We start from the raw sequence: 14,344 nt of genomic DNA on the forward strand, positions 1-14,344 counted from the left end.
CACTCCGTTTCCAGTTCACTGCTGTGTTTGTTCTGATAAATTACTATGATATACACAGATATGATGGTTAGGCCACAACCCAAATGTGCACGGACCGCTCTTAAAGACCTCAAGCACTCTTTGATTGCAAAATGGTATTCATCATTTTAAAAGGAAGTATTTTCGCAATTATGAGACAAATCATATATGACATGATTTTATTGACTGGAACGAACAGCGATAGGTGGATGAAAATGTCATTTCAGAAGCATGCCTACCTCTCCATGTATAGGGCTCAACTCTGGAGTGATAAGTTATGAATTATTGTAATAGGCCTTTATGGAGTTATTTGTTTTCCTTAATGATTGTTGTCGCATACAGTATGCAGAACTATGTACAAATGTTTACAATTATGAAATCCTGTACAAAATAGATAAATGAAATTTTACAAAGGATTCCTTAGAAAAAGAAATATCAAATATCAGCATATTAAAAAGAAAAAGCATTTTCTATATAGAATGAACCCCTAACAATACGTTGATGCTATTACATATTTTGTTCACACACTCATTTGGCATGCATTTACAACATTTAAAAATCCATCACATTTGCCCGTCAGTGACATTAGATACCATTATTACAGTTTTTGTATTTTTTTTATTGTGAGTCAGTAACAAGCTTTGCAAAATAATTATGACTATTCAGCAACCTGTATTGGCCTTCGAGTGGAAATATTTCCAAGAACTTCAGATTTGTTTAAGATTTTTTGAAGACCCTGATATAAAAAATGTTGATTTATCTTAGATTTTTTTTTTAAATCAAGTTTTTATGTTGAACTATGAACTTAGATAATATTTCAATTGTGCCCAACTGCAATACAGGCCTAAATCTTTGGACAACAAACTCTATAACCTACACATTATATCCCTCATGTGACCAACCTGAGTTCAAACCCGGGTTTCCTGTGTGCCACAAGGGTATTTTTTATTTATTTATTTTTACCTTTATTTAACCAGGCAAGTCAGTTAAGAACAAATTCTTATTTTCAATGACGGCCTGGGAACAGTGGGTTAACTGCCTGTTCAGGGGCAGAACGACAGATTTGTACCTTGTCAGCTCGGGGGTTTGAACTCGCAACCTTCCGGTTACTAGTCCAACACTCTAACCACTAGGCTACCCTGTATGTTAGCCCACTGAGCTAAAGCCCAGGTTTTTCCCACCAATTCAAGGTCAGGTGGTGTCTTGTGGGACCAAGGTTTGACACAAAGCATCCCTTCCATTGTCAAAGGTTACATACTCACTCTGTCTCAATGCAACACTTGCATCAAAATTCACATTAAGGCATAGTCAAACCCTGCCTGGAAAACTATCTCATAATCGTCATTTGGTCCAACTTACTGCAAGACTGGGGCAAGACTGGGTTTGTAAGCTTTCAGAACAATTTTGACCGTTTTCTTTTCTCTAATTGCCAACACCAGTAGAAGTTGCTGCATAGTCCTGATACAAAAGATAGTTAGCAAAACACACAGCACGACAGCGCAACAGCCACAACGACCAGTGAATGAGATGAAGAACGAGCAGAATGGCATTTGTTTGCTTGCATACATAGATACGGGGTATAATATACTCTTCTAAATGGTAAAACAATGCAGTTGTTAATGAGGCTAATCATTAAGATGACAGAAGGTTCATATGGGTCTAGTAGGCTGAGTTAACACAGGCAGCCCAACTCTGATCTTTTTCCTCTTATTGGTCGTTTGGCCAATCCGATCCACTCTTTCTACACTAATTAGGCAACAAGATTAGAATTGCACTGCCTGTGTAAACGCAGCCATGGTGTCATTGTGAAATGGATTGGCCAAAGGGGCATCTTTTCACACATATGGTTATTCAAGGATTCCTTTCAATTTGTAAAAATGTGACCACACAAGGCAGCAAAAGCAATTCGCTTCAAGTCATCAGATGGAGTCGCTTTACAGTTTGATGCAAAAGCATACCAAAAAACTGAAGTAAAAAGGGAATGTACCATGTTTTAACTTCATTGCGGTGGTTTAGTTGCACTGTGCTTAATAATGACCTTGTGACAGTGTGCACCATTTCTTTCTGTTGTGATAACCGTTGTACAAAGAAAGCAATCTGACATTAAATGGCACTTTATACACAGGTGACTTATTATAAAGGGATTATAGAGTCCCAAAACACAGACTGATTCTCCTACATTGTTTCAGCATCAGCCAGTATGGCCAGTTGTATCTTTTGAGAGCACTGCCGTAACCCACTATACTCTAAAGTGACCCCATTATACAAAGATGTACATCGTCTTTGACTTCTATCTTGTTTTGATCAACCAATCTTTCTATGTTCCATGCCTCCGAAGTGGGAAATGGTCCTTGATCATTGCTATGCGCAAACAGATGATTATTCTGTTTTATGCTGTGTGTCTGAAAGGTCATAACCTAAAACCAAAGGCGAGCAAAGCAATAGTACCAGTCAAAAAGAGGGGAGAGCACCATTGGTTGCTACAGTGGATGAAAGACTGTTATTAATAGCAGAGTTAAACCTGTGTCTGACGAAAAGGATTTGTGGGGTGCAACAGAGAACTCTAAATAATGATGTTCAACTCACCCCGGGGTCTTGGTAATATGCCCAAATACATGTTTTCTACAAGGAATGAGACCGTAGCTTTGGGAAAAGGCTATTTTCGAAAGCACCTAAATGTTCTGCGATGTTATACGGCTACCACATTGAGTAAAATATCCACGTGTACATTCTTTTTTAAGCACTTTTATGCTCTGACCCCACACTAGACTGTCAACATGCAAGATTACAGTAAAGTATTTGGATCAGCATATTAGGCATTTGCGCCATGCGACTAGTGTAGATAAAATAACTGAAATCGATATTGGAAATAAAGCATTGAGCAAAATTAACTATACCGAATCATGTCGTGGAATAGATTAGACCATACCTCACCATATTCAAAATAAAAGCCAAGCAATATCTGAGCCAGAAGCAAATAGTAGTTGCTTATGCGTTATTCCCCCCCCCAAAAAAACTTTCTCAGTAATACCTGATTTTATATGTTGGTAGTGCTGGTGCGGCCTTCTATCTTCAAACGGATAGTTGGATTTCAAATCTATGTCTGAATGTCAGTTCAGTCAAATGAATTAAAATGTATGCTGCTTGCAACTACATGAGGAACTAGTACCACAGAAGCTGAAATGTAGTATGTACTGATGACATCTTTAAATGTGTTGGTTAGAGTGGACAGCATTTGTCATTTTGCAATGAATGATAAGCAAAGATATTAACCATAAGGAAATAACCATGTGTCCGTGTGCTGCTCTGTTCAACCCTGTTTTCTTCACTTGACCGTGAAAGCCTGATCCCCACCATCTAGACTACCTGGAACACATTGTTTATCCCTCAAATATAGTTAAGTGACATTAAAATCAACCCTGAGCTCCCCACAGTTGACCTGCAAAAAAAAATAAAAAATCAGCTGGCGGGTGGAATGAACACATTTCCTATCAACGGTTGTGATGGTGGAATACACCATCGTGGAAACAGGTGCTGCGTGACTGAAATCCCCGGTCTGGAAGGATTTTGGAGTCCATGTGGACAAGGACAACAACCCGGTATGGACACAGCCTGCAAAAGTGCAAGCAGGTATTTGTTTATGTTAATTCAGTTAATATAAGTTCATTATTACAATAATTCAGGCTTTCATTTATTTAGACCATACACAGGCCATATACAGTTTAGTCCTATGAGGCTGGTAAACGTTTGAGTAGCCAATAGCCTACTGGCTATTTTTGCAGCCTACAGCCTATTCAGTTATGGGAAATGTTTACTTACGTTTGAATGTAAAGGTATTGTTTTGTTATGTCGGCTATAGGCTTTCGTCAAGTAAGAAGAAGGCTAATTAAATAGGATCCTGTTCAAAGCGATGTGAGTTGTCAATGTGCCGCATTGCATTGTGAAAATAAGAACATAGGCCTTAATTCATGGCATGGTTTCATTTTATCCAAACATTGAACAGACAAATGAATTCCTGCAGGGAATGGGAATAGCCTGAGGGGTAAATGTGGAAGACACACCTCAGTTGAATGCATTTCTGTACAACTTCCTAGGTATCCCCCTCTCCCTTACTACTCTGGAGTCATAAAAACAGTCAAACAAATTGATGTCACTTGGAGTGTCATGGATCGTCTCTCGGAAACAACTCTATGCAGAGGAAAATCTGTCCTGATGTCGGATATCGGGTGAGGCTCGGAAATGATGTGGACGGAGCGGGTGCGGCTCCAAAATAAACTGACCTGTGCAGGACTGCACTGAACTAGGCGTGGGGGGCAAAAAGTCAATGTCCTGGCACTCACTACTCTGCTCTGAGGCGATGGTTATGAAGCAAAGCACCACTGTTGTATACTGCTGTTCATCTTGAGGTTATCATAAGGAATATATTTATTAAGGCATTCAGTATGTTTGGTCACAGAGTCAAAAACAAGTTCACCTGGTTATGTATAAAGAGTTGCATATGTCTAAGATTTGGCCTTCAAATATTGATAGATGGATATGTATTCAGGACCAGGACTATACAACCTGACGAGCCATACAACATGCCGCCATACTCTTTCCGATAAGCACAAAACGGGGTCTCCAACTGACTTAATTGTACATGCACACTGCAGGCCATGTTGCTGTTGCTGAGCAAAAGTTGACAAGCAAGAATGGTGCTATTTTGTCATTTGAACTTGCTGTTGGAAGAATCACCTGCTTAGACCAATGAGAGATGAGGATTCATTTCTAAAGTAAGAGTGATACTTATTATCTCGATAATTAGCACCTGTTTCTATCGAGGGTAGCAGTGATAGAGAGAAGGCTTCAGTAAAGAAAGAGAGACTTTATAGTGTGTATTGTGAATATAACCTCTAGTTCAAGAAATCAAAAATGTTTTCTCTCACTATAATATATGTTGGTATGACTTGGCATGATTGAATACAATTTCAAAACATCAAAACAAAATGGCTTCTCATTCAACCATATGTAGTGTGATTGTTGTTTGCGGAGATTAAAGATAAGGTCCAAAAGGAGCAGAAAACTATATTGGAGTTTTTGTTCCTGAATATTATGAACTGTGTATACTAGAGCTCACATAGGGGTAAATATTTAGGGGCTATTTGAAGGGCTAGGTTTTGAGTCTACAGTTGAAGTTGACGTTCAAAATGTAGGGAGGCTGGGGTCCATTGTTTCTCTGTCCGGAGATTCAATGCAGTTGGCTGCCTCTTGCAACTTCAACAACATAGCCATCTGGAACAACAGACAGAGGGGGAAATGGTCAGAACAGGTGAAGCATTTCAAATTAACTCTATATAATGTACAGTATTGTGACAACGATGCCTTCCAAGGACATACAGTAATAGAATTGAGATACAGACGAGGCCAGAGAAGACCTTACAGCAGGGTTGGGAATCAGGTACCACAGGCTTTTGCTCCAGCCCAGCTCGTGCTATGCACACCTGATTCAACTAATCAACAAATCACATTGTTCAAATTTGACCACTATCACAGTAGGTGAATCAGGTGTATCGTTGCTGGACCACAACAAAATCATACACACACTGTGGGACCTCCAGGACAACAGTTGCATACCCCATGGTACAAATATGGGAAGTCGAGTGTCTCACCAGAGGGTCCAGGGTGTCCATGGAGCTGGGTGGGGTCTCCTTATTAAGAGGCCTGGCTGAGGCCTCGCTGGGCTGGCCTGGGCCTCCAGAGGTCATGCTGGGGGGAGGCAGGTGGAACAGCTTGGCCTGGTCCTGTTGGGCTGAGGGCCAGGGAAGGGTGCCCCTCACCCACTCCACTGGGTCCTCCCATACCGCCTTCTGACCATGCACCTGTGGCACAAAGCCACAATACGTCATACTCCTAGCACATTTAACATTTTAGTAATTTAGTAGACGCTCTTATACAGAGAGACTTACAGTTATTGCATTAGACAGGTGAGACAGCTAGGTGAGACAGCTACAAATCACAGTGATAGTAAGTCAATTTTTCCTCTAAGGAAGTTATCAGCAAAATCAGTGCTAGTTTGAAAAGAGAAGTGTGAGTGTTATTCCTTGCAAGATCTTTGCTCCATCCATTTACTTTACCTGCAATTCACCTTGTCCCAGATCTGGTTGTTTGATGTGACAATGACCATAGGAGTTGGCAATGCAGCACAAACCGATCTGGGACCAGGCTATAATTCATCTACCAGGACAGTAAAACCTGTCTGACCTTAATGCCATCCTTGGCTCCTTCCTGCAGGTAGGGGATAATGGAGAGGTTCCAAAGGTCAATGAACCAGGAGCGGAACTCCTCCACAGTCACAGGACAGGACAGGAAGAAACACGGGCCTAGAGAGAGGGAGAGCGCAAGAGAGAGAGAATAAATAATATTAATGACCACATCAAATCAAAATACACAGTCTGTGGCCATGGACAAGAATCAGATCTCTAGTAACTACTTATATCACTTTATTTGGATAGTATGTAGCTTTAGATCTGTAGATCCACAGGGGACTATCCAATTAAAGTGTAACCTAACTTTATATTTGTGTATTATTTCCCAGTTACAACAGAATGTTTTCCTACCGATGAGGAAGTCAGAGGTGCTGTGTTTCTCCAGGAAGGTGTGCAGGTGGTACCACAGCTTGGGCACCCAGTCCAGCACCCTGAGGAGGTCCTCGTTGGCCAGGCTCCTCTCGTCCTCCGCCTCCATCAACTTCCTGTGCAGGTAACGCACCAGGAAGCCATTGGCTGGCTCCACATTATTAGAGAAGGTCACCATCCTTGGGGTCAGGAGAGGGTCAAAGGTCAGGTTATACTGTATGTATCAAAGTACTTTTCTAATACATACAGTGCCTTCAGAAGGTATTGACACCTCTTTTTTCCAAATTGTGTTGTGTTATTGTCTGAATTTAAAATTGAATTAAATTGAAATTCTGTGTCACTAACCTACAAATAATACACCATAATGTCAAAGTGGAATTACGTTCAACAGGACCATAACCTAAAAGACAAGGCCAAATATACACTGGAGTTACTTACCAAAATTACATTGAATGTTCCTGAGTGGCCTATTTACAGTTTTGACTTAAACCGCTTGAAAATGTATGGCATGACTTGAAAATGGCTGTCTAGCAATGATACACAATCAACTTGACAGAGCTTGACAATTTTTTTAAAGAATGTGCAAATATTGTACAATCCAGGTTTGCAAAGCTCTTAGAGACTTAACCAGAAAGACTCTAACATGTTTAGACTCAGGGGTGTGAATACTTATGTAAATGAGATTATATTTTCAATGCCAATGCAGACATTTAAAAAAAAAAAATAACTTTGTCATGATGGGGTAGTGTGTAGATCGGTGAGAGGAAAAATATATTTAATCAATTTTGAATTCAGGCTGTAACACAAAATGTGCAATAAGTCAAGGGTTATGAATACTTTGAAAGCACTGTTTTACATTGCCAATTTTCTACCACTGTCCATATTCATTAGACTGACAACATCCCAATTTAAATATGCATCAAAGCATACTTTAGATGCATGACAGGGATATATTGTAGCCTTAAATTAGATGTTTTAAGGCTAGGTCAGAACGAAAACCTGCACACACAAAAAAAACACACAAAAAAACTTGATTTGTCTCTTCATTCACCTGAAGCTCAGGTGCAGGCCATGGTTCGGGGTCATCTTCACCGGCTGGTTGGTAGTTCCAATGATGTAAGGACTGAAATAAACACAGAATCATCACAGTTCAGATTAGAAACAACAATGTACTAGATGTTTGAGAAAAGGTTCCATTTCAGTGTTAGTCTGCTCACCATTTGTGGTATTTGCAGGTGAGGGCCCCGTTGACAAGCTCGCTGATGGAAGTGGCATCATGTATATCATCCAGGATAACCACCAATGGAATTTCAGCGGTGCTGGTTTCCCGGTCAATCTGATTGGCCAGATTGGACAGGCAGAGCTGGAGATCCTGTTCAGAGGGGAGTGTGAGGTAATGTTATTGATGTATGGTGATATTAAATCACAAACCCGAAACCAGATGATTGCTTTCTGTTGGTCCTGAACTGTAAGGTGTACAGCCTTTTATGCCAGCCCAACAATAACACACCTGACAATTAGAGGTAAATGTTTAGTTAGTGCTATTTTAACTTTGCATATTTTGTTGTGGGGATACAGAATCAATAGACCATTTGGGACCCGATTCAGGAAACGAGGTGTATGTCGCAAGTCACGACTTCACTGGAGAGCTACTTGAATGTAAAACATGTTTTTTAATCAAAATGTGTTTTTTGGCCTTCTCAAATACAGTATGTGAACTTTCATGTGCCTTAATAAGAAACGTTTGTGCCATCTGTAAATATATTTTTTGTTGGTTAAATTACGAGCCTAGTTGGTTTAGCCAAAGAAAAAGCCAGAAACTTTCCCGCTACCCATGATTGTCTGAGATAATGAGTGGGCTGGACATGCTGAGAGATAAGTTTGATTGGTCTGCGGTGTTGCATCTTGTGTCTATAAAATGAGCTGCTCGTTATGAATAGATAATCCTTTCTACTGCAGATTTTTTCTAAAGATATAATGTTAGCCATGGAGAATTGCAAATATGTTGCTACAGCTCTCAATAACATTGCTGCCTGAATTTATCAGGTGCTACCGACGCTATCGACAACGGTCAGTGAGAAACAGTTGTGATGGACTACAGTGGATTATGGACTACTGTGGATTACAATCGTGCCATGTTGACTCTTACTCAGAAAATGAATCAGACCGATGAGGAAATCCCTGATTTAGGTAAAAACATTTTAGTTAAAGAAGACATTGTAGAGTCTTCTGATGACAGTGATAGGGAAGAAACGGCGATCAACATTTGTCACGGAAGAAGTTTAGAAATCAGCGGAAGACAACGGGCCAAACAAGCTGGGCGAACTAAACGGAAATTACGTCTTATTTTAATAAAAGGGGTTGCAGTCTGCCGTGAAGCTTTCATCCATGTATACGAGAAAGAATCTAGCTACAGTTTCAGATATTATAAGTTTCTAATTTTGTCAGAAAGTTGTTTTCATTGCAAGTTAAAGTTTGCTGTTAGCTAGCCAGCTGGAGTTCGATGGTTAGCTTGCTAGCTAACATTGAACCTATTTGGTTAACTTTAGCAAGGTACTGTATGACAATTGGTTTGTATTGCTAGTAATGTTACTCTATGGATTGGGATCATAGTTAATTTTTTAGCTAGCCAAAGTTAACGTGACATGCACAAACAAAAGACCCCAAATTAACTTCATATGGCTGCAAGGGCAGTATTGAGTAGCTTGGATGAAAAGGTGCCCATTGTAAATGGCCAGTTCCTCAGTCTCAGTTGCTAATATATGCATATTATTATTAGTATTGGATAGAAAACACTCTAAAGTTTCCAAAACTGTCAAAATATTGTCTGTGAGTATAACAGAACTGATATTGCAGGCGAAACCCTGAGGAAAATCAAAACAGGAAGTGGCTTCTATTTTGAAAACTCCATGTTCCATAGCCTCCCTTTGCTGGATTTAAAGGGATATGTACCAGATTCCTCTTCCTATCGCTTCCTCAAGGTGTCAACAGTCTTCAGACATAGTTTCAGGCTTTTATTTAGAAAAATGAGCCAGAACGATAACATCGCGTCAGGTGGTCAAATTAGTTTTGCTCACGCAACAGAGTTTGGATAGGTATTGCTTTTCCCTCTCCTACTGTGAAAGACATTTGCGGTTGATATATTATCGATTATATATTTCAAAAAAACCTGAGGATTAATTATAAAAAAACGTTTGACATGTTTCTGTGGACATCATGGAAACTATTTGGAATTTTCGTCTGCGTTGTCGTGACCGCTCTTTCCTGTGGATTTCTGAACATAACGCGACAAACAAACATAGGTATTTTGGATATAAAATCATCTTTATGGAACAAAAGGAACATTTGTTGTGTAACTGGGAGTCTCGTGAGTGAAAACAGCCGAAGATCATCAAAGGTAAACTATTAATTTGATTGCTTTTCTGATTTTCGTGACCAAGCGTCCTGATGCTAAGTGTACTTAATGTTTTGTTGTGCGATCGATAAACTTAATTTCAAAATCTGACACGACAGGTGGATTAATTAACAAAAGGCTAAGCTGTGTTTTCCTATATTGCACTTGTGATTTGATGAAAATAAATATTTGTAGTAATATTTATTGAATGAAGCGCTATGCTATTCAGCGGTTGTTGATGACACTTATCCCGATAGGGGGATTGCAGCCATAACAAGTTAAAGCTTGCTGTTACCTAGCTAACATTAGTTGAAGTTAGATGGCTGGCTTACTAGCTAACATTAACTTACGTGTATGAAGTGTGTGTAACATTAGTGATGTTTTCTCAGAATGCCATTTCGCATTGTTAGGTATAGCCTAATGCTAACTAGTTCACAATTAACCTATTTGGTTAACTTTAGCTAGCTATGACCATCGGTTTGTATCGTTAGTTAAAGCTTGCTGTTAGCTAGCCAGCTGAAGTTCGATGGCTGGCTTGCTAGCTAACATTACGTGTATGATCTGTGTAGTAATATTATCTCAGAATGCCATTTCGCATCTATTGTACAATAATGCTAAAATATTTGTATCTGGAATTTGTCTTTCAGCATCAGTAGAACATGCCGGACTCTCCTACACCAGTCATACAGGGAGAATAGTCTAATGCCTCCCATCAAAAAGAGAGCTGGCCCAAGTAAGCAAAGGCAGCAGAGCAGTCATCAACTACATGCACCATTTCTTCACCAACTACGCAGTTGGAGGAAACATGTGTGGATCTGAATTGTGATAACTGCAGTGGCCAAAACAAGAACACGTTTGTGCTCTGGTATTGTGCCTGGCGGACCATGCAAAAGCTCCACCACAGTCTGGACCTTCACTTCCTGATCACAGTCCACACCAAGTTTGCCTCTGACTGGTGCTTCGGCCTCATCAAGCAGCGCTTCAGAAAGACTAGAGTGAACACTTTTTTGCTGGTGTTGTGAAGGACAGTACTGTGACAGGGGTCAACATCCCACAGCTGGTTGGACTGGAGGATGGTACAGTGCTGGTGGAAAGCTATGGCTGGCAACAACTTCAGGCTGCTGCCACAGATCAAGCAGTACCAGTTGTTGTTATTCCCTGTTTTACAGCTTCGATGCTCTGGAGCCTGGTGTTGTCGCTAATGAGCATTCGGACTGTCGGGACCAGGTTTTATCTGCTGCGCAACGCTGACATCCTTCCTCTGAAAAAGTGTCTGCCTGTACAAGCACCACCTGGACTGGACACAGCTAGACAAACAATTGTTTTGACAAGAGATGGGAGTTTTGCGACGAAGAGGCTATGGACATCACATGCCCTGCACCAAAGTCAAGGGCAGGACAGAAACAGTCTCTCTCTAAACACATACGTTGCTGCTACTATTTTTATTTTTTTTGTCCTGCTGCTCAGCCACTTGACCCCTGATTGTATGCATATAACTACCTTGTTTATCACTGATATTGTTATTAATATTGTTATTGTACATGCTGTATATGATTTGATTTATATTGACTATCTATTTCTGATATTTCTACTCTGCAAGTAACCATTTGACTGTACCGTTTACACCTTCTGTGGAGACCCATCCACTTAGCAAGACTTAGCAAAATATTGATATATAAAATGAATATTGATATGTGTAGTCGTAACATGATTTTGTGACATACCACAACCTCATGTGACCGTATCAAGTGTCCACCACATAAATATACGGTGCATGAATCTGTTTTTGTACTGTACATGTGCACCTCACACAGGTTTCAACTCAGGTTGCATGGCATTAACTTATGTATGGAATACTATGTGATAAGTGCGTGTGTAACAGTATTTAAAGTATGCCAATGTCCTGGTGTGAAGGCATTTGGGCAGTGGTGTAAAGTACTTCAGTAAAAACACTTTAAACTACTACTTAAGTATTTTTGGGGGGTATCTGTACATTCCTTTACTATTTAGATTTTTTGGCAACTTTTACTTTACTACATTCCTAAAGAAAATAATGTACTTTTTACTCCATACATTTTCCCTGGCACACAAAAGTACTTCTTACATTTTGACAGGAAAATTGTCCAATTCACACACTTACCAAGAGAACATCGCTGGTCATCCCTACTACAACCGATCTGGCAGACTCACTAAACAAATGCTTCGTTTGGAGTGTGCCCCTGGCAATCCGTCAATAAAAATAAAATTGTGCCCTCTGGTTTAATATAAGGAATTAAAAATTATTTACACTACCAGTCAAAAGTTTTAGAACACCTATTCATTCAAGGGTTTTTCTTTATTTTTACTATTTTCTACAATGTAGAATAATAGTGAGGACATCAAAACTATGAAATAACACATATGGAATCGTGTAGTAACCAAAAAAGTGTTAAACAAATCAAAAATATATTTAGATTCTTCCAATAGCCACCCTTTGCCTAGATGACAGCTTTGCACACTCTTAGCATTTCCTCAACCACCTTCATGCGGTAGTCACCTGGAATGCATTTAAATTAACAGGTGTGCCTTCTTAAAAGTTAAGGTGTTTGACCCAATCAGTTGTGTTGTGTAAAGGTATGGTTAGTATGCAGAAGATAGCTCTACTTGGTAAAAGACCAAGTCCATATTATGGCAAGAACAGCACAAATAAGCAAAGAGAAATGACAGTCCATCATTACTTTAAAACATGAAGCTCAAGTGCTATGACGAAACTGGCACTGATGTGGACCGCCACAGAAAAGGAAGATTCAGCGTTACCTCTGCTGCAGAGGATAAGTTCATTAGAGTTACCAGCCTCAGAAATTGCAGCCCAAATAAATGCTTCACAGAGTTCAAGTAACAGACGCATCTCAAAATCAACTGGGTAAACAGGTGATCTCCGCATGAGTGGTTCCCACCGTGAAGCATGGAGGAGGTGGTGTGATGGTGTGGGGGGGCTTTGCTGGTGACACTGTCTGTGATTTATTTTGAATTCAAGGCACACTTAACCAGCACACTAAACCAGCTACCACAGCATTCTGCAGAGATATGCCATCTGGTTTGCATTTAGGGGGACTATCATTTGTTTTTCAACAGGACAATGACCCAACACACCTCCAGGATGTGTAAGGGCTATTTGACCAAGAAGGAGAGTGATACAGATGACCTGGCCTCCACAATCCTCCGACCTCAACCAAATTGAGATGGTTTGGGATGAGGGACCGCAGAGTGAAGGAAAAGCAGGCAAAAGTGATCAGCATTTGTGGGAATTCCTTCAAGACTGTTGGAAAAGCAAGTGAAGCTGGTTGAGAGAATGCCAAGAGTGTGCAAAGCTGTCATCAAGGCAAAGAGTGGCTACTTTGAAGAATCTCAAATTTAAAATACATTGTTATTTGTTTAACTTCTCTGGGATAGGTGGCAGTATTTTCACGTCCGGATGAAAATCGTTTCCAAAGTAAACTGCCTGCTACTCAGGCCCAAACCTGAGATATGCACATTATTAATATATTTGGATATAAAACACTCTGAAGTTTCTAAAACTGTTTGAATCATGTCTGTGAGTATAACATAACTTATTTGGCAGGCGAAACCCCGAGGACCATTCAGATTCTTTTTTTTTTTAGGTCACTCTCTTTTCAATGGGTTTTCATTGGGAATCCGGATTTCTAAGGGACCTTCTTGCAGTTCCTATCGCTTCCACTGGATGGCAACAGTCTAGAAATTGGTTGAGGTTTTTCCTTTGAGAAATTAAGAAGTAACACTGTTCAGAATGAGGCTCGAGGGAAGTGTACTCTTTGTTAGAGGCGCGTTACACTTTGTTTTCCACTGGTATTGAACACAGATCATCCTGTCTTCAATTTTATCGATTATTTACGTTAACAAAATACCTAAAGTTGTATTACAAAAGTAGTTTGAAATGTTTGGACAAAGCTTACAGGTAACTTTTGAGGTATCTTGTAGTCACGTTGCGCAAGTTGGAACCGGTGTTTTTCTGGATCAAACGCGCCAAATAAATGGACATTTTGGATATATATCGACAGAATTAATTAAACAAGAGGACCATTTGTGATGTTTACGGGACACATTGGAGTGCGAACTGAAGAAGCTCGTCAAAGGTAAGGCATTAATTATATCTTCATTTCTGTGTTTTGTGTCGCGCCTGAAGGGATGAAATATGATGGTCTGTGTTAGTTTGCTTGGGTGCTATCGTCAGATAATAGCATCGCTTGCTTTTGCCGTAAAGCATTTTTTAAATCTGACATGTTGGCTGGATTCACAACGTGTAGCTTTAATTTGGTAT

General features: G+C 40.0%; 1 protein-coding gene across 30 annotated transcripts in view; it reads right to left on the reverse strand.

Moving 5' to 3' along the window:
* Positions 1 to 183: 183 nt before the first annotated feature.
* Positions 184 to 14,344, reverse strand: part of LOC110527741 (neuron navigator 1) — a 138,195-nt gene continuing 124,034 nt past the window's right edge. For 20 of the 30 annotated variants that reach the window (XM_090240756.1, XM_036983233.2, XM_090240755.1 and 17 more), the window contains 6 exons: positions 7,850 to 8,004; positions 7,684 to 7,755; positions 6,615 to 6,811; positions 6,259 to 6,377; positions 5,667 to 5,876; positions 184 to 5,289 (listed from right to left, as the gene is read on the reverse strand). In XM_090240756.1, the coding sequence (XP_090096882.1) occupies positions 5,200 to 5,289; positions 5,667 to 5,876; positions 6,259 to 6,377; positions 6,615 to 6,811; positions 7,684 to 7,755; positions 7,850 to 8,004 (843 nt within the window). In that variant the 3' untranslated portion in view covers positions 184 to 5,199. The remainder of the gene's footprint in view (positions 5,290 to 5,666; positions 5,877 to 6,258; positions 6,378 to 6,614; positions 6,812 to 7,683; positions 7,756 to 7,849; positions 8,005 to 14,344) is intronic. The other 10 variants (XM_090240754.1, XM_090240753.1, XM_090240751.1 and 7 more) reach the window with 2 other exon arrangements.

The sequence above is a fragment of the Oncorhynchus mykiss genome, chromosome 7, assembly GCF_057628025.1.
Source record: "Oncorhynchus mykiss isolate SJ-2025 chromosome 7, ASM5762802v1, whole genome shotgun sequence".
NCBI lineage: Eukaryota > Metazoa > Chordata > Actinopteri > Salmoniformes > Salmonidae > Oncorhynchus > Oncorhynchus mykiss.